The 20161-nt window shown below is 33.2% G+C and overlaps 4 protein-coding genes across 6 annotated transcripts; 2 read left to right on the forward strand and 2 right to left on the reverse strand.

The window, feature by feature from the left end:
* Positions 1-2139: 2139 nt before the first annotated feature.
* On the forward strand, positions 2140-4277 carry LOC103504670 (probable rRNA-processing protein EBP2 homolog). The gene is made up of 2 exons (XM_008469063.3): positions 2140-2330; positions 3150-4277. The coding sequence occupies exon 2, from the start codon at positions 3157-3159 to the stop codon at positions 4078-4080; it is 924 nt and encodes a 307-aa protein (XP_008467285.1). The 5' UTR covers positions 2140-2330; positions 3150-3156; the 3' UTR covers positions 4081-4277.
* Positions 4278-5089: 812 nt separating this feature from the next.
* LOC127150927 (uncharacterized) lies at positions 5090-5864 on the forward strand. The gene has a single exon (XM_051089771.1). The coding sequence runs from the start codon at positions 5335-5337 to the stop codon at positions 5773-5775; it is 441 nt and encodes a 146-aa protein (XP_050945728.1). The 5' UTR covers positions 5090-5334; the 3' UTR covers positions 5776-5864.
* An 860-nt stretch (positions 5865-6724) lies between these two features.
* LOC103504671 (AT-hook motif nuclear-localized protein 3-like) lies at positions 6725-12587 on the reverse strand. Its single transcript, XM_008469064.2, has 5 exons — positions 11661-12587; positions 10046-10113; positions 9203-9334; positions 7601-7762; positions 6725-7395 (listed from the first exon to the last, which is right to left on the reverse strand). Exons 1-5 carry the CDS (start codon positions 12007-12009, stop codon positions 7099-7101), a joined length of 1008 nt encoding a protein of 335 aa, XP_008467286.1. The 5' UTR covers positions 12010-12587; the 3' UTR covers positions 6725-7098.
* A 1797-nt stretch (positions 12588-14384) lies between these two features.
* Positions 14385-19374, reverse strand: LOC103504672 (65-kDa microtubule-associated protein 3-like). 3 transcript variants are annotated; one of them, XM_008469067.3, is made up of 13 exons: positions 19195-19374; positions 18703-18786; positions 18344-18550; positions 17626-17874; positions 17316-17525; positions 17069-17224; positions 16792-16951; positions 16551-16702; positions 16372-16459; positions 16064-16137; positions 15894-15968; positions 15468-15729; positions 14385-15086 (listed from the first exon to the last, which is right to left on the reverse strand). In XM_008469067.3, exons 2-13 carry the CDS (start codon positions 18772-18774, stop codon positions 14614-14616), a joined length of 2178 nt encoding a protein of 725 aa, XP_008467289.1. In that variant the 5' UTR covers positions 18775-18786; positions 19195-19374; the 3' UTR covers positions 14385-14613. The 3 variants fall into 3 exon arrangements, with proteins under 3 accessions (XP_008467289.1, XP_008467287.1, XP_008467292.1); XM_008469065.3 differs by having other exon boundaries at positions 18703-18793; positions 19195-19373; XM_008469070.3 differs by having other exon boundaries at positions 18703-18793; positions 19248-19359.
* Positions 19375-20161: the final 787 nt, after the last annotated feature.

Consider the following 20161-nt stretch of genomic DNA (forward strand, 5'->3'; position numbering starts at 1 on the left):
AAAACTAAAAATTCAAAGCTCCTAATTTCGAAACGTTGAAACTCTAAAGATCAGAAGACATACTAAAATTTTAATATTAGCAAGTAATAAACATCCGATGTGGGTTGGAACATCATGAACTCTACCATACGTTTTCTTTTTTGTTTGAATTACACAAGCTAACTACATCATTTATAGACATCGATAACTAATATAAAGACGGATATATTAAAAAAAAATCAAGAATATCACAAAAAAATTTATAAAAAGATTGTTAATTTTAATGAAATTTTAGAACAAGTTTATTGAAGTAATAAAGTATGGGTATAAGTCAATAATAAGGAGCCAAGTATGATTAATTGGTGATGAGATAAAAGGTAATAGTGATTTTTTTTTTTTGAAAAAATGACTATGAACTTTTACTAGTTAGTGATCTAATTGGTATGGTTTATAATCAATACTTATTTTCTAAAAATGTGTAATTACAATATATTATAAGAAGTAAATCAAATTTCAAAATAAAAATATATTGAATACAAACAAATAAGAGGTAAAAAGAGGGTTGTGATTTTGGACTACACAATTTAAATTAGACGATATACAAAAATAGAAAAGAGTACATAATGTAGTGATGTAATTAGAAAATAGATGTAATCAAACAATAATTTTAAAATATAGATAAAAATAGATGACGGTTGTGTTGTGGATATAGACAATAATAGAAAATATATATTTAAAAATTAACAAAAAAAAAATTAAAATATAACAAAAGTGAATAAAAAATATAATAAAAATTTGAATTTATAGGAGTCTATTATAATTTGAAACTCTATTATATTTTGTAAATATTTTTGAAAGTTTTGTTATTTACAATAAATTTTTAATTAAATAATTCGATAGTTAATTTAAAAAAAAAATAAAAGATAACTTGAGAGTGAAAAAATCCTGAGAGTTTTAAAAATGAGAGGAAATTCGGTGACAAAAAAAAGTTGGACTTAAAACTCACAGGTGGATGATGGGATATTAGGGGTGCTTGGTTGAAGTTATTTTTTAGAAGTTAAATTGGTAAAGAGTAATCGAGGGACTTGACGAGAATAACAACGTAAGTAATATAAGTTAACACAAATAATAAGATGAAAAATGTGAGTAGCACGAATATCGAGATAATAGACCTTTTAAATTGCAGGTACACTTAGATGGCGGGTGAGTTTTTTTTACCCACCCAACTCATCCCCATTAGGGTTTAGGGTGATATTAATAAAATTTTATTCATTACATATGTTGCAGTTTGTTTTGTTGATAAACTTATATGGTCTATAAGTGATAGATACAAATTATATGTCCTATAAATTCATAAGACATGATTGGACAGAGACGACCAAGAACATATTTTCTAGTGAAAAAAACTCTCTTTTTTTTTCTCACAATTTATTCATTGTTTAAGAATTTTTTCCAAAATTATATACAGTTTTTCTCACAACTTATAAAACGATTATAATAATATACGTTTAAACAGTCACACTAGAACAATTTATACCTTAAGCACATTATTATAATCTAGACAATAATGTATACACACACAACCTTCCGAGCTTTTTATCTAAATATAATCACAATGTTTACAATTTTTTATATTCTACAATTAATATAGTACATATTTACTGTCGTATTTATTATTTTTCACTATTTTCATTCTTTTTTATTATTCAGGTGATTATTATTTTCTATTTAAATTAAAATAATCTGCACACCAAAGACACTATTATAATCTGAATGCCCTCCAACAATTTTTATCTGAAACTTTGGAAATATATTTTAAAACTCTTCCAAGTTTTAAAGATATTTTAAATTTTTTGCAAAGCTTAAAAAATACATTTTACCAAAATACAAAATTTGTAAATATTTTATATAATTAGTTTGAAAATTAAATTGCACATATTTCATAACTTTGAAAATGAAAAGTACATATATGTGTGTTGAAGAGACTATTCAATTTGAATCCTTTTAATATGTTACCAAAAATTAAAGTTTTTTTTAAAAGAGGAATTATTTGAAACTATTTATAAATTATTGAAAAGAAAAAAAACTCAAATTAACTATAAACAATTTAATAATTCTATTAGTCCGTACGCAGAAGACTTCATTTTTATTTTTATTTTTATTTTTGTTTTTGTTTTATTAAAATTGTTTTTAACATCTCTTTCTCCAATTCTCTAAAACCCTATTTCTCCAGCCAGAACCCGTCTCAGCCGCTGCACTCTCAGCTGCCGTAGTCCCAACCTTCCGACGAAATCGCCGCCCGCCATCTCTCTCTAACACTCTCGCCTCTCCGACCGTGACCACATCCCAAGGTTGGTTTTATTTTCTCTTTTCTTTCCCTCGGTTATGGAGAATCAAGAACAGTTTTTTTTTTTTTTTTTTTTGATTTCTTCCTCTACTAATGATCGACTAGCCTGAAATTTAGAATGCATACTTCGCATATATCATTCGTATTTCTATGTAAAGTGAAAAGATGGTTAAAAATATGAAGACAGCAGAAAAAAGTTGAAAAGATTGGAATTTTGTTATCAAATGAAAAAAAAAACCATCAAAATAGAAAAATAAACTTGGGTTTTGGTATGGTTGGATGGTTTCGAGTCTTCTTGATTATAGGGTATTTGCACATGAACAGGCTATGGGTAAATATAAAAGATAAATTATGGTGTTTAATTGGAATCAGATTTTTGTGTTTTTCGTGTCTTGCTTGACTAGGGTTGCTAGATTAGTGCTCGTTTTAAAACACTGATTATAAGGTAATTTTTGGTTGTTCTTGTAGCAAGTGTATGCTATTATACTTATAGGTCTTGTAGTATGTGTTACCGGTGAGGATGTTGTTAGTTGTTCGGTATTTTATATGGCTAACTATGTGTCTTTTGCAAACTTTGAATCACTCACCAAAATAGCGCCTCCCTTTCTCCTTCCCCACCGTCTCTATTTACAATTAACTAACATAGCAACATCTCTAGTTAATTAATAATATATCCCGGCATTACTCTTAGTCATAGTGTTCCTATCAAATGATTGTCGACTTTCGTGTTCCTTGATTATGAACATTCGGTTTGTCACCTGTTTTTGGAATAGAATTATAAGTTGAGAGGTTTAACCTTAACGATGGTTATCTTTGTGGATAGGTTTTACATGGGTGTATCAATTAAAGATGCTGACTTCTTAAACGAGGATACTGTGGAAGATGATGATCTTAGTAGCGAGGATTCAGAATTTGAATCAGAATCTGAGTCTGGGTCTGAGTCTGAGGAGGAAGAAGAGGACGTGGAGCTATCTGAACCATCAAAGAATGCAATATATAATGCTGATGGTCTTCTTGACAAGCTTGGAGATATTAGCTGGCCTGAAAACGTGGAATGGATACACAAGCTAACTTTTGATATTGATCAAGAAAAAGAGGTGGATGTGAATGATGATCTAGCTAGAGAGCTTGCATTCTATACACAGGCTTTGCAGGGTACAAGAATGGCCCTTGAGAAGTTTCAATCTTTAGGACTTCCGTTTCTCAGGCCTTCGGACTATTACGCAGAGATGGTGAAGACAGATACTCACATGCAAAAAGTGAAAGGTCGGCTGTTATCCGAACAGAGAAAGATGGAGGAGGCTGAGGAAAGAAGGAAGGCAAGAGAAGCAAAGAAATTAGCTAAAGAGATTCAAGCTCAGAAGCAGAAGGAGAGGGCTAAGCAGAAGAAGGAAGAGATTGAATCTGTTAAGAAATGGAGGAAGCAGAGGCAAAAGAATAATTTTGCTGGAGGTGATAAAGGTGGTGATATGGACTTTTCCTTTGAAGATGGAAAGACATTTGAGAGGTCGGGAGGTAAGAAGAGGCCGGGGGTGTCTCCTGGCGATCGTTCAGGAGGGAAGGCAAGACATGGAGGTGGAGGAGGAGGAAAAGGGAAAAATCTGAAGAAGAAGAGAGATTTTAGAGATTCCAAGTTCGGATTCGGCGGCAGGAAAAGTTTGAAAAAGCAGAACACTGCTGAGACAACTAATGATATTAGGGGATTCAACAATGGCAGTTTATCAAACAACAAAAGAAGGAAGAAGTCAGATTAGTGAACTAATTTAGTTTCAAGTTTAGAGATGAGGCGGATACTGTGGTCGACTTTATAATTTTGTCTCTATGTTCTTTTGAGAATTTCATTCTGTATTGTTGTGAGCCTTTGTGATAATCCTTGAAGATGAAAATTATAGTTTTGTATTCCTTTTTTTAAAAAAAAATCCTAATTTTGATAGTTATTGTTATTGTGCCATTATGGTTTCAGATCTTTAAATCTTGATAAGAGTTGATGTTCTATACATCAAAGTTTTGCAAATCAAGTGTGTAGATAGTACCTGTTTAGTCCTCATTTTTCTTTGATTTTTGTGGTGTAGTAAACTAATCAATTGTAGCAGTTTATTAGGGTGGAAAATAGAAAGCTTTTGAAACGATGATGTTTTTGGTCACTTCATTCATCAATTTCTCCATTGGTTGTGTCATATTAGCAACATTATGCATCTTTGAAATATAATAAAACAATATATTGTAGTTAGGTTTTCATCAACTTTAGGTAAACATTTGAATTCCTAACTAAAATACAAACATTGAATCATTTAAAAATTACCATTGGAGTTTAATTTTTTGTCTTTCAAAAATTAAAACATATACACACTTCTCTCTTTGATTTGCTATGTTTTATTTTCCTCATATTTTGAAAAACTAAATCCTGGGTTTTGAACACTAGGAAGATGATGATAATAATCATTGTTGAAAAAATTGTTTTACTTCTAAAATTTAATTAAAAATAAAAAAAAATTGTAAATATAGAAATCAGATCCAAAACATTAATTATATTGCAAATATAACAAAGTTAAATACAACTCTTAAAATTTATTAATAATCAACTATATCGTAGGTAAGAGTCAATCATCAATGATAAAAGTCTATCGATAAAAGAAGTTTGTCAATAATAAAATCTCACCGGTCAGTGTTGGTATGTATATACTTTTTTGAACGGTAGATATATACCTAATTATAAATTTTAGAAGTATTACTATGTCCCTATATAAATAATGGCTCTTGAATTTGAATTCTTTATTATAAGAATTGAAATCATCAACATGTGATAAACCTTTGACTTGACTTTATAAAAAATAATTAAAGTTGCTTTCACAACACAGAAATGTCTGCTTCCACAACAAAAAGCTTCTTCACTACACTTCTACATTTACCAAACCCTTTAAATACCCCAAAAAAAAACCTTTACACTTGCAATTCATTCTTCTCTCTTCAATCTCAAGGAGTAATTGCAACCAATTTCCATTGTAGCCATGGCTGATTCCATTCTAGAACTTGCTGCTGAGGCAGCTTCAAGTACTCTGTTCATCTTCTGCTTCTTCAATTTGATCATACTCGTGATTTTGTTCACCTCAAGACCAGTCACCTCCAGTTTTGATCAACAAAATGATGATAATGATATGCCACTTTCAATTGTCATTCATAGCAAAACAAACACAACAGAGCAAAATTTAATGCTTCAGAATGATCCCATAGTTGGTGTGTGTGAAGTGATAGAGAGCCAAAATGAAACAGAAAGATGCGTAAATTTCAATTGCAATGCTGATGTTGAACAGAGTGATGATGATAACGAGGACGATTATGAAAATGAAGATGAAGATGAAGATTTCAGACAAAGAGTGGAAGAATTTATTGAAAAGGTCAACAGAGGGTGGAGAGAAGAAAGGCTAAGAACCTTTGGACGAGTCGAATAGTTGGCCAGCTCGAACCGATTGATTTGAGTTCATGGAATTATTGATTGAACATACTTCGTCGAAGCTAAACAGGAATCTCCATCAATTTTACCTGGGGGTTGAGCTCAGTGTCTCTTTTTGGAACATGTATGTTCCTCAATGTAATAGTATCAGAATTTTGAAGATACACGTAAAAGCATAAGAATTGATAAGATTCAATTAGAAAAGTTTCACAACGATGCAATTTTCTAGTGTTTGATTCAAGGACGTGAATAAAATTGGAATGTTGTTTAGCATCTTAGTCCATGATTTCATTAGAAGACAAACCATATTGTTAATATTTAAACAAACCATTAATGATCGATCCAAATTGTCCAACTTTGAAGTGTGGATTTAATAGGATGAAGTTGGAAAGTAAAGGTGCAAAATTGTCCAACTTTGAAGTGTGGATTTAATAGGATGAAGTTGGAAAGTAAAGGTGCAAAATTGAAGTTGGTGGAGTGCAGTTATTCAACTGACTTGTAAACACATTTATTTTACCTAAAGCGCATGGCTTGACCTAATGGTAAAACAAGGAGACGTAATCTCAACAACTAACTAAGAGATAATAGATTCAACTGATTATCACCGAAATGTTGTAAGGTCAGGCAAACTGCACCGCGAGATTAGTTGAGATGTGAACACTCATAAATATAAAAAAAAAAAAAATGAACCAGGTGCCTTCACGACTACAACGACCAGACAATTTCAACTTGGGGTATCAACATCAAAGTCATTACTTTTAACTAAGATCTTCTGGACGGGGGGCAGTAATTTTGCAGATCTTAGGAGCTAAGAAGATTCTTAACGACCAACTATTTTACTGAGAGGTTGCATTGGATACATGGTAAGCTACAGAAACTTATTAATGAGAGAGTTGGGACCCCATATAAACTATGAAAATTAGTCAGGCCTGAGATCAATGAGAAAGTAGACAAATAAAACAGTTTTTGAAATTTAACTTAAATGTTATTATTTCAGATACAGAGAATTCTAGAACATGAATAATTTACACAAATTCCTGCACCTAAACTGCTATAACGTTAAGTGGGATACAACACACATAACCTACATACTGAGAACAGAACAAATAAGCCTAAAAGATCAAACTCCTATCTCATCTATTAGGCTTAACCCTATCTAGAGATGTTACCTGATGACGAAAAATACGTCAGTTGTTTAAACTCTCGTAGTTAGACCTTTAAAGAATCAATGAGTTCATACCGCTGATGATCGAGGTTGAGGAAAAGCCAATGCACCAGCAAAATCTGCATGAAAAATTCACGGTGCAGGGGACGATGATGCTCAACAAGAAACCTCGTGGTTTGAATGGTTGAGAACACCTCTTGATTCTTGTGGAAAATGTGATTTGTCGTTAACTTGGGGAGTTTTAAAAGCTGGAGTTGGGTCTAAAGAAGCAGTTCTATCTCCATTTAGAGTAGATGGGACTATGGGCTTCACTCCTCCAAATACTTCCTTTGTCCCTTCACCAGAAAGAATGTCGGCTGGAGGCGAAATTGCGTTCAGTGTAGGTTCCATTCTACTCTTCCTTGGTTTGTTTTCCTGCTGGTGACCTGGTGGCAGGAAACTACCCACCACCACCTGGCGACCATGGAAAGCATACAATTTTATTGAACAATACAGAAGCATGACCAAATTTATTTTACCATACAGTTTTACTTTTGTATTGTATAGTTATAGCTTGTACTTTCTATTGAACAAATTAATAGTGAATTTGATGGTTAAAAATTATATGCATATGTATTAGTACCTCTCCAACATAATATGGAGATCAAAAAAATCATACCTGCACTGGACCAGCTGCTATCAGCATGCCGGCAAGTCCTCCGCCCATCACTCGGCCATCTGGGCCAGCCAAAGAGACACTCATCCCTCCTGATCGGCTCTTTGTTCCACCAATCTCCGAAGGCATATATGATCCAGACAATGAAAGTATCTCAAATCGACCCTAATAATCAGAACAGTTCATGATTTTCAATCACCAAGAATGCCCGTTGATGATAAGATGAATGGATACACTTGCATAGAATGGATACACTTGCATAGAATATGGATAACAATAACAAGTAACATATGATTTACAAACGTAGTTGACTAAATGGAAATGAATTCATAATATGAAGGAGAATAAAATTTGTCAGTGATTTTCTCTTAACAGATGTAGAAGAGTTCTGAATTGCAAGACAACTAGCGTCAAGATCATTTCAACTATTGTGAGGGAGTATTCCAGAAGATAAAAAATGGAACAATTAAGTTTTTAGCCATGGGTATATTTGGTCCCAAAGATTCCAAAATGTACCTTTTCCTCCAAAGTTTTACAAATGGATATAAAAGGTCTTGAGTCATTTATTATTCTTATATCGCATTATATTTAGAATAAAATAAAAAATACACAAAGACCTTTTAAACATGTTCTTAAACACTCGGACTAAAAGGAGTATATTTCGAAACCTTAGAACCAAGCGCACTTATTATTGAAAATCAAAAACTAAAAAGCTAATTTTCTCTTAAGAAAAATGTTGTGTTTAAGGAAAAACTTGTTTTGGTATTGATAATGTAAATTGAAAACACTAAACAGACGAATGGTAATTGCTATTCTCTCAATAAAATGCCTGAAAGATGAGGGATGATTTTTTTTCCCCTTCTTTACAATGAAAAATAAATAATAAAAAGTTTCAGGTAAAAAAACTTACTTTCTAATTCATTTTTTTAATAAAGAACACAGAAATGGAACTATTCTCAAACAATGTCTAAGTTGCCCCAAGACTATTTCTTATGTAATCATTCAAACAAAACATGTAAGATTATCTGTTTCATGAAAGTGCAATTTAGAGGAAAATAAGAAATAAAAAGGTTTAAAACAAGAATAATAGAAAAAGACGACTGCTACCAAATGTATTTTCTCAGATAGGGTATTCTGATCCCTAATAACTCTGATTTTATGAATTCACTGTACATTTAAACACATGAAAACTACTTTATTAAAAAATAATGCATCAAAGAGATTCTTGAAACTTTTTCTTCCAGCCAACTTCTTAGGATATCTCTTAAGAAAAATATGTCAAAATAAGTCAATTAATTGATTTCCTGGACATCACTCATTATTTCATACTTGGGTTGTACGTAATCGACAATTAATTCGTAAAAGGACTGAAGTATATTAACCTAAACCAATATGAATGCAAAACAAACAATATGAAACATGGGAAAGAAAACAGAAAGTAGTCCAAATAATCAGATCTTACTGCAGTCGACATTTGAAGTAAAGAACAAAAAGCAAAATGGTATGTGGAAAGAAAACAGAGTGTGGATTGAGCTAAAAGATCAAACATGCTTTCATCATATAGAGGATGCCAAGATGGTTTGTACATCAAGGAAGGTAATCTACCTCATATGTTAAAGTACCCCCAGACGATGTTGACTGCCGAAGTGTAACATTTGAAACCATACCATTAGCGGAGAGTATACAAATAGCCCGAGATCCTTGTTGAGAAAATGACATGACTTTCAAGTTAACATCCTAAACCAGCGGGAAAAAGTTATCAGGAACAAGTGGCAATAATGCATTGAGAATGAACAGGAATTATGAATCATTGCAACAGCAAAACGTTGACAACTTATGTAATTTGTTGTTCCAAGTCCATTTGAATGATTGGTTAATCTAGATGGCAGTCATTAATATTTCAAACCACAAGTATACTCAATATTGCAGGTCTAGGAAATTATTTGCACAATCCAACTAATAAAATTTACTTCAAGAAGTTTATCATTACAATATAAATAGCAGGTGCCACCATGCCAGGGAAAGTCTACTAAAGAATATTTCGACAAGTCAGAAAAAATAATAATAATAAAATTTTAAAAAATAAAGAAGTGGCCAGTTGAACCCCTTCACTACTACCCAAAATTCAGGCAGGAAAAAAAGTCCAAAGTGAACACTCTCATCAGAGAATTGATAAAGATAAAGATCAACATCATTAGCCCATGCAGTATCGTGCAATAATACATAGTACCTCTGTCTAGTAAGATTTGTGCTTAATTCATTCTTTCTTTTGTAACAAAATAAATCAAAAGCTAACTCGTCATTTTGTTACATCATGACAGCTACTGTTATACCAAGCCAAATTGAATAGAATACGAACAATCACGTTGCTAACCCATATTATTTTATACAAGGCTTATACAATGATAGGCAGAATAGATGCCCTTTGCGAGGGATTCCAAGACTTACCTCACCAATATTAACAGTGATCACGTGAGGTGTGAAATCTGCTCCAGCAAAGAAGGCAACCTTGTTACCTGGGTAACACATGCCATATGTAAGAATCACTTAGATATGAAATATAGATAGCTTATTTTATAATTAAATTTTATGGTCTGGCTTCAGAATATTTATTTAATGTAAGAGTCTAAGACATCAATAACAGCCACTGCCATTAAATAATATATAATCGGCACAAAGTACTTTGTTGTCTTCTGAGTGATGAGAGACAAAAATAATTGTCTCCCTTCAACATGAAGAAAAACAACCTAAATTTCAAGCAAAACCAAGTACATAATACCTGAAATAATCATTTCAGAATTTCAATATAAAAGCAATAAATTAAATCCTACTAACTTCACATAACGAAACTTATATGACCCTTGAAGAGAGACAAAAATCTTTGTCAGCAACATTTTAACCTATCCCACAGTTAGTTTCAGAAGGGAAAGCCACTCCATTTCCTAATTCCTAAATATATTTTTTCGTCTAGTTTAAGATGTAAATGGAGTTGAGAGTTCAAACTTTTTGCTGGACTTCATATCAGTTAACACCGCAACTGAGTCAACTCACTCTGTTATGTCATACTCTGTTTTAATGGTATTACTTATTAGACTTCAGTTTTCTATTAAAGGAAACAGGAAAAGGGAAAAAATATGGGGGACAGAACTACGAAGCATTATTTCATAATTGTTTACTTTCAATAAATAAATATCCTGATTCCTTCACTTCGTCCACTTCCAAGTTAAAACAAGCGCTTCAGAGTGTCTTAATCAAGATGTTATAGACTTCAGGTAATAAAAGAATATTTTCTAAATTTGTATATCAGTTTAAAAAAAGGCATCCGTTGAAATCACCTAATCCCACCGCAGATAGAAGAATCCACAAGCCTTAAAGCATTTTCTCTTCCAGTTTCAATATTTTCCCCTAAATTTCCGAAATGTTTCCTTACAATGCTACTCCCTGCATTTTCTTTCCATTTTCTACGTATCATAAGCAGCCAAAATGGATACTTCACGGTATGTTTGACCACCGAATTAATCAGGCTAGATTCTCCAGATCCAGAGAGAAAGAGGGTCTAAGCAGCAGGTCAGTTACGCCCAAATAGTGGCTATTTACTCAAAAGCTATCCTATCCTAGGAAAGAAAGTTCCCTCCATTTTTCAGAAGGCTACAAAATCACTTTTAATTCATAAATTACTGTTTACAGCAGATCTGAAGTGAAACCAATGATGCAGGCCACTATCACATCAAAACCCAACAAACATTCCCTCATAATTCTACTGTACAAAACCAAAACAAGATACGTTTAAAACCGTCGCTTTCTAAGCCAGATAACTAGACCGACCCCTCTTATCTTTTCCTGCAAGTACAGAGATTCTCACCATTAAAGAGAGAGAGAGAGAGAATGAGAAAGAGAGAGAGAGACATACATGTCAAAGTTTTACAATTCCTACTTTCTATCCGTATAAGTTATTGTTCTCAAATGGATCAGAATCCAAATGTAACAGTAGAACAGAAAACCACCATAACAGAATTTCAAATTATCAAATGATTTCAAAATATACAACAATCTAACACATTACCAGGAATCTCATACTCGAACTTCCGTGACTTCTTGATGGACTCTACCGACCGTCCTCTTCCTCGTTTCCAACCCGCAAATTCTCCGGGCAGTGGAATGGATGACGAAATCGGCATTGGTGACAATGTAGGAGCTACAGTCCCATCAGGACCGTACTTTCTTGGTCTCCCTCTTTTCTTCTTCCCATCGGCAGCTCCCGCCGATGGAACACTCGCCGGCGGCTGCTGCGGCGGTGTCTCACCATCTGTGCTTGAATTTTCAGGTCTGGAGTCCATCATCCCGAAGCTCTCTGGAGCTTGGCTTACTTTTACTGCAAACCCAAAATCCACTCCTCCCTCTTTCTCTTCCATTTTTACAGTGAGAGGAAAAAAAAAAGATCTGTTCTTAACCAAAACTACATAAACGGTAAACCAACAGCTTAAACCCTAAACCTCCATTATTCACACTACAAACGATATTTAACAAACTACAACATAAACCAAGAAGCTTTCGATGAAGAAGATAATGAAACAAAAACAGAGCAAATGAAAATGAGATGAAATCCAGAACCTCTAACTAAAACCCACAACTCAAAACCCACAGTAGAACTGATTCAAGATCAAAAACCACACCTTTCAGCACTACAACTTTAATTCAGTATCTTTTCAGTAACCTAAATCTCCGCCATTACAGACTACTACACAAAGCTTCAGTAAAGGAAAAAAAAAAAATCCAACAAAACACCTCAAAGAAAAATTGTAAAAAAAAATTAAAATTAAAATTTTTAAAAACAGTAAAAAAAAAAAAAAAATCTTAGAAATACAAGAAAAAAATTCAAAAAAAAAAAATAAGAACAATCGGAGAAATCTTTTTCGGGGAGGTAGAAAAATTAGGGTTTTTGCAAGGGGAAATGAGAAGAAATAAATAAAGTAGAAAAAGGAAAGGGGAAAAATTAAATAAAAATAAATCAGGAAAAGGGAAAATTAAGGTGGAAAAGTTTAATAGATAATTAATATTATATTTGCGAAATTGAAAGTATAGATTTTGGTTAATAAAATGGTTCACGTCCGTTTTCAAAATTGATTTGAAATTAATTGTTGAGATACTAAATAACAATATTAAAATCCATAGAATTAATGGAGAAAAGATAAAAAATAAAAAAATAAAAAAAAACAAATAAATACATAAATATATATATATATATATAACATAAATTAATTAATTGATTGATTAAATTAAATTCAAAGGTTTGGTCTTCTTCTACCTGCTGCTATTACAAGGATTTTTATATATGTTTTTCTTTTTGTTTAGTTTTGACCACTCTAACTTCCGTTTCATATTTACTAACTTTGGGTTCAACTTTCTTCAACCATTTGACACTTTGTGTTGACACTACAAATACCAAATATTAGAAAATTATTATTCTGGTTTATGTATTTTAAACTTAGTTTCATTTTCATTTTTATATTTTTAATAAATCTTATAGTTGTGATTATATTTTTCCATGTTAAGTTTTTTCTTGTATGAAAATTATTGACTTTGAATTTTGTTGTTAGTAGAAATGTTGAGGTTAGGTTATCATTTTGATTTTGTGGATTTTTTAGTTTATTTACTTTGAAGAAATTTTAAAATTGACCCATGTAGCGTATTTTAAAATTGGTGCTTTTCAACGTCTCATTATGATTGTGGAAATATATTTGCATCGTATCTTTTGCATTAAACTATCGTCGTTGTTTTACTAATTTTGATAAAAATTAAGTTGCACTAGCTAAATTTAAGATTTATTAAAAGTAATGGAACTTAAAAGTACATTGACTATAATGAAACAAAAATCCAGAATGTTATTTTGACCATGTATGTTATACGAAAGGATGGTATGACATTATAAATTAAATTGTACATAGTTGAATTATAAATTTAGTCTCAAAACCTAGATATTAAGTTTACTTTTCATTGAATTAGAAAAGAAAAAAAAAAGGTAAATCAATTTATCTATTTTGTCAATGGGAAAAACCCACTTATAAGGTACATGCTAAAAGGAGAACATGTTTTTTCAAGCAAAACTTCATTAGTTAGAGACCCTATCACCCCAACGAGAATACGAAAAAGAACTACTACCGAAAAGACGAATTTGTAGACCTTAGAGAGTTTCAAAGATGCTAGACAAATGACAATTTTGTTATGGACGAGATTCTCAAGTCTAAATTCACGCCCAACTTTTAAGGGTCACGTTTATCTTTCCTATCTCAACCATAAACTGTAGATGGAAAATGTCAAGTTCCTTCTCTTCATCATTTACATTCTTTAACTTTGAGTTTTCAATTTTGTTTATTATAATGACAATTTTTCTTTCTATTAAAAAAAAAAAGTAAATTTCTTTACGTCCATGATCCTTAACATATTTACAACCATCATCGGATAAGTTAGACAGTCCAAATGAAAAGTTGAAAGATCGATCAACACAACTACTCCCTGAAGTATCAAAATTAAGGCCATTTTATATTTAAAAGAAAAGGTAAAGGGTTCATATTTAGATCAAACACAACCCAATGCTAAATACCTAAAGTTGCAATCAAACCTAACTTACTTCTATTATTTAAGAATTTCAATCCTCATTGGGAATAGTTTGGCATGGAGTAAAAAAATCAGAAACTTCAATAAAAACAAAAAAGTTGGAGAAGTTTTTGTAGATCATCAATTTATTTCAGTGAATTTGTTATCCAAAAGGAAGGATAAGAAATAAGAATGGTTTGAAAAGGTTTTTCCCCCACATTGCTTGAGAAGACATCACAATCCCATCTCTCCATGATCTTAATTATATGTACACAGTTAACAAAAAATGCCAATTAAATTTGACTTGGAGAGTTTGCTCTACAAACACTACCAAAAACTGACCATAACATAATACTTGCTAAAAGGCCATTTGATACTCACACAACCCAGACAGAGAGAAAACCAACCATCTGTGTTATCGATCAAACTTGAATTGATTTTACATGTGTTTTCGGAAGCACAAACCCGGCTCTTCTTTCCTCGAACGAATATTCAACGTCGTCTTCAGGAATTTCCTCAGCTTTGAAAGCAGGAGGAGGCGGGGCAACAGCCGGGGTTGTAGCGGTCTGCATTGCAACTGATAGAGTTGAAGGGGTGGATGGTATTGGGATTGACATTGCCTTTGGAGTCATGTTTTGGTCTTCATCTGTAGCAACTGAGATTTTCTTCAAAGGTGTGGCAGTAAATGGCACATTACTAGTCGGGTTTGTTTTCTGTAACGGTTCAATAGATGTTGTGTTTGCATTGTCGATTGAGCTTGTCGTGTTTGTCTTTGGTTGAACTGTGGAAGCAATTGGTGCAAAAGGTTTCCGAATCACTAACTCGGGTTCACGAGCATTGGCAAGCGAGTTAATGTGGCTTGCAGGTTGACTAGAAAAGTCAAGTTCTCTTCGGCCTAAAATTGAGAGATGGTTAAAATGTTTTATACAGAACAGAAAAGAGGCACAGGAACACCAAATTATTACTCCCACAAGCAAATAAGGCTTTCATCAAAGCTGCTTTCTAAACGCCTTCCATGACTTTTTTTTTTTCAATTCTAGTTAAATTATGAAAAAAATATAAAGGACTTTTGCCTTCTTTTTGTTCTTTTTTCAAAAATTGACTCTGACTTCCAAAGGTTTATCCTTGTGGAAGAATGGGAAAAAACAGCTATCAACGGGGGTTGAAAAATAAGTTGAGCATTCATCGAGTATTGACTTCAATGAACACTCAAAAAGTACTATGGCGGGTGAAGATTTATAACCCAGATTTATCATTACTAGTCAGAAAAACGTACCAGCTGGAAGAGCTCCAAATCCTTCATCATATTGAAAGTTTTGATCATTCAGCTGATCACCTTTCCTAGATGGGCGTGACTGAGGTGTTGCCTTGGGCGTTTGGTGCATTGTCCCTCCAAGAGAAAGCCTTTTACTATTTGCAGCACCTGCAGCTGAAGATCTGGGAGCTTTTTTAACACTCTGGGGTTTTGAGGGGCTTGGCTTCGATCCATAAAGAGCCTCCTGTTCTGCTATTAACTGTCCCTGGAGTTTTTTCTGATCCTAATCAAATAAAGACACAGAGAAAAAAAATAAGGACTTAACTAAATAAGTCAGTTTTTCAAATATGGAAAAATGAACACTCTGATGTCAATCAAATTAAGCACAGTTAAATGAGTCATATCAAGTAATAACGCTAGGGAACTAGAAGAATGATGAGTATCAACCCGCAGCCTGCGACGCTCCTGCTCTTTCTCTTGCCTTAATACGGAATACTCTTCAAGCATACTGAGCAGACTGACCTGGACAGAAGTAGGTCACATAAAAGATGTTGATTAATTTCTGCAAAAGAAAATTTAAGTCAAACCATAGACAATTAAAACATCCTACTACTTACTCCATCGTATGTAAACTCAATGCCTCTTTCCTTCTCCCATGCCATTGTTTTCGAAGTTAATGCATCCACCATTCCTGCATTTGATGATTATGATATCCAAAGAAAACAAAGTTAATATACAAAAAGCAAAGCAAGAAAACCAATGGTATAACTGCCTGGTTTAAATATAAACAAAACTTTTAGGATAAATACATCGAACACTTCATAGCAAATTTTATACTAAAGCACAAAAAGATAAGGATTTGGAATTATTTGAATACCAAATTAATCTATCTCTTCGAAGTCAAACAAACTGTTCGATCACAAACCTGGAAGCTTATTAACCAAAGCTCGGGCCTTCTCTGCGCGTTTGAGAATGAGATGAGCCCCTCTACCGGCATTATATCTATTTTCATCCTGGGAAACACACAAATAATGCAAGGATGCAGGTCGACTTAAGCAATAGAAACCAACTAGTTGATGTAATGGAATGTGAAAGACACTTTACCCTATTATACTCCTCGAGCCAACACTCCTCATCACAGGCAGTCAACCATTTCTCAACTTTCTCTAGTATTTCCTTCCTGACAAACGCTTCCTCTTTAACCCTGCCTATCTGAAGCTCAATTTGCTCGAGAATAATGGCAGGGTCAACCTCTCCTATATCAGATGAAATTGGATTCAAGTTCATAAAACAATGAAATGAAGAACCAGCAACATTTCGTTTAATATTACACAACAAATGATACCGGAGTCAATAGTTTCAATTGCGTATTCCACTATTTTATCTTCTTCCAGGACCAAGTGTGTTTTTCTACAAATGTCATCCAGCTCTGACTTCTTCTTCAAAACAAGTTCTTTCATCTTGCTTGATTTTAACTCTTCTAACCGAGACACTTCTGCTTCAACCTGCAAGATATTGCTCGTTATTATAAACCATATTCAATTCTTTAAGTTTCTTCTATGGCATGCAACTTTTGTTATGTCAGAAGGTCAAGATGAATGCGAACACTTGAAAGTACTCACAGAATCAATTGCGTCCACAGAGAGACTATTGGGCTCATTTATTTCATCTTCTGAAGCTGCTATATTGCATGTTACGTTTTGAAACAACTGTTGTTCTTCCGTTGGTGTATCCATTAGATGCCAAAGCTCCAACAAAGTTGTAGCAAGATCTTGGAGCTGCCCAAAAATGTCGTTATTGCAACTAATACAAGACAGATAGGTTTTATTTATTTTATTCTCTTCTGATATATAAGGTTTGAGGTCATACCCGCTGCATTCTTCGTAATTTGACCTCACGCAAATTAGTTATTGCCGCAGCCAGAGTTTCAATTGATTCATTAGTTATGCTAAAAGTTCCTTCTGGGTCACCCAAATTGGGATGAAATCCATTCACTGTTTGCTTGAAATCCATCCCAAGCACTAAACAAAGCGAGTTTAGAGTATGAAGGTGCTCCTGAACAACCATCTGCCGGTCACTCTGCAGAAGTGGATATCAAGATTACTAAGCGACTGAGAGAACGACAGGAAGACCTACCTAAAAAATATAAAATGAACTTATAAAATTCAACAAAGTTGACCTTCTCCTTCTGTAGTGTATGTAACTGTTCTTGTAGTTCTTCTAGCTTCCTCAATGATAAATCATTTTCATCAATAGCTACACTTGAATGTGAAAATTTTGATCCATAAATCTCGTAGGATATCTTCAGTATTTGATCTAGAACTTCTAAGAATTGATTTCTTCTATCTACTTTTCTTTTCCGCATTTCCTCCACTTGTGGAAGAACACGGGCCATCTCTTCTTTCAAGGTTCCAGTCTTTTGATCAGCCTGGAAGAATAGAAAAGTATCAATCATCACACTATCAAAGCACTCCTCAAATCATTAAAAAGAAATTTCAACATACATAATTATATATGTAAAAGTTATTGAGCAAACTGTGAACTCTGCTCTTAATTTTTTTTTGCATATTAGATGAGTTATGCACAATTATTTCATATGCAAGATTTAAAGGGTGTGAGTCTGTGACCATTATCTCATTATTCAAGCCACGAAGTTTCACGAGATCAGCACTAAAACTTAGTCACAGGTGTTGATTGTAAAGAGCATATATTCAAAACCCCAGCCACCTCCTTCTTTTATAATAATTTTTTAAAAGATTCCAAGATCTATGATATCAACAATTTGACGTGCATATTTTTCATCTTTATCTTTATGGTGGTCAATCATAACTAAATAAAATCAAAATTACTCTTAGGTGTAACTATGTGAACAAGGTATTAACCCAACATGTTCTGACCTGCCTCGTATGTACTGGTCTCTCTCCCATTGCAGAGCAGATTGCAGCCAATTCTGCTTCAGAATCAGCAATTGCCTGCCTTAGCTGAGCTCTAAAGCGGTTTGCATGATCTACTTTTCTTCTATAAACTTCTAAGCACTCTTGTTCAACCTCAAGCAACATTTTGTCCCTTGTGGCCTCAGATTCCCCAACTTCATCCCAAATGATCTGACATTGAGAAATATGGGGCAAAATAACATTTCAGCCAAGTGGAACTTACCAAAAATGGAAGCCTTGATCACAATTAAGAAAAACTGTTGGAAAAAATCTTTGAAATAACAATAGAAAGTTCCAAATAAATGAGAGTGTAAAGCAACAACCTGAAGTTCGTGTAGCAGTGTTCCACATGTTGTTTCCATTTGTAAGATTGGATCATTTCGAACATTAGTCATCCCGAGGCGATCCTGTCAGCTATGAAAAACGACTTAGTCATATCAAATATCATAGAAAAAACTTCGCACCACAAGAAATGACGAAATACTCAAAATAGCCTCCTCAAGAACAAAGCAACAAATTATGAGAAAACAAAATGTTCGGATTATTATACACAAATCCAACCACATTCGCATCAAAACTTCTGTTCAATTGATTCATAACACGACATCTACAAACTCTACCGTCGTTCCAAAAACAACACGACCGTAAGAAATCAAACCTAATCATCATTTCTAAATTCAAATCAAGAGAAAGAAAAAAACGCAATCCTCGATATGATAATTACGCTCAAACATACAAGTAATACATTTCATTCTCCGAAATCCAAAACAAAACAACGACAACAACAACAAAATTCTTCAATCTTCACCACATACAGCGCTTATTTTCCTCAATCAACGAAGATGTGAGAAGATAAATCAAAGAAAACCTAATGAATCGGTGCTCCGAAAGTATTCCGTGGAGGATAAGAATTGAGAATTTTCTTCTAAGATCTGTTTTTTGTTTTTTAATTTTTCGAGGTAAAGAAAATGTTCGTTCTGTTCCGCGCTTTGAATTTGTAGAGAGAAAAGAGAGAGATGTTAGGGAAAATTGGACCGTTGGCGGAAGTAAATACAATATTATATTATATTAGTAAAAAAGGTTTGAATTTCAAATGGAGTGAGGTTGGGATATTGTGTGCCGCGGCCACTTGGTAAGGATTCGTACAAATATATGGCCCGTGGGCTTCTGAGGCGGGCCGACGGGTTTGATTCGAAAGTTCAAGGCCCAACATTAAGGGATTGCCTTTGGCTGGCTCAACCACTGATTTAATTGTTTCATAGGTCGGATAGAAAATAGTAAACAATAAACATAGTAAGAAAGTGTAAGAGAGAAAATAAGTGAAAATTAGTAAATAATATCGTAATGAAGCATTAGTTCTAATAACTCATTCCACCAACTTCAAGTTAGTGTCTTAAACCATTCGAGGATTTTGTTTTTTTTTTCTTTTTTTTCTTTTTATATTAGAATACAACTTTAGTCTTAAGTTATGAGTCTTTTATAGTTTCATAAAAGTGATTTTTTTTTCTTTTATTGTTTTTTTTCCCTCCTAACACGTATGAGAAAGATAATTATAACCTAGACTTCTCATCAAAGGTGCTGGTGTTGGAAAAACATATTTCCAAATCAAATAACGACTTTTAGAGAATATCAAAGTTGATAGAGTATGAGCAACTTTGTTTCTCTTTTAAAAAGCATAACAAAAAGATGCAAGACATTATAAACTTTCCTATAAAAGAATATGAATATGAGATGGATATGCATCCACCTGGCTAAGAAGGATTTATGACCTTGAACAAATGA

The sequence above is a fragment of the Cucumis melo genome, chromosome 9, assembly GCF_025177605.1.
Source record: "Cucumis melo cultivar AY chromosome 9, USDA_Cmelo_AY_1.0, whole genome shotgun sequence".
Lineage (NCBI taxonomy): Eukaryota > Viridiplantae > Streptophyta > Magnoliopsida > Cucurbitales > Cucurbitaceae > Cucumis > Cucumis melo.

Excerpts from the sequence above, each read along its gene's own strand:
- LOC127150927 (XM_051089771.1), top strand. The coding sequence starts at position 5,335 with ATGGCTGATTCCATTCTAGAACTTGCTGCTGAGGCAGCTTCAAGTACT.
- LOC103504672 (XM_008469067.3), bottom strand. The coding sequence starts at position 18,774 with ATGACTAATGTTCGAAATGATCCAATCTTACAAATGGAAACAACATGT. Across the intron at positions 17,526-17,625 it reads ATACACTACAGAAGGAGAAG|AGTGACCGGCAGATGGTTGT; the intron begins GTCAACTTTGTT and ends CCACTTCTGCAG. Across the intron at positions 15,087-15,467 it reads ATTTGGAGCTCTTCCAGCTG|GCCGAAGAGAACTTGACTTT; the intron begins GTACGTTTTTCT and ends TCTCAATTTTAG.
- LOC103504671 (XM_008469064.2), bottom strand. The coding sequence starts at position 12,009 with ATGGAAGAGAAAGAGGGAGGAGTGGATTTTGGGTTTGCAGTAAAAGTA. Across the intron at positions 10,114-11,660 it reads GTTCGAGTATGAGATTCCTG|GTAACAAGGTTGCCTTCTTT; the intron begins GTAATGTGTTAG and ends TGTGTTACCCAG. Across the intron at positions 9,335-10,045 it reads TCACTGTTAATATTGGTGAG|GATGTTAACTTGAAAGTCAT; the intron begins GTAAGTCTTGGA and ends CCGCTGGTTTAG.
- LOC103504670 (XM_008469063.3), top strand. The coding sequence starts at position 3,157 with ATGGGTGTATCAATTAAAGATGCTGACTTCTTAAACGAGGATACTGTG.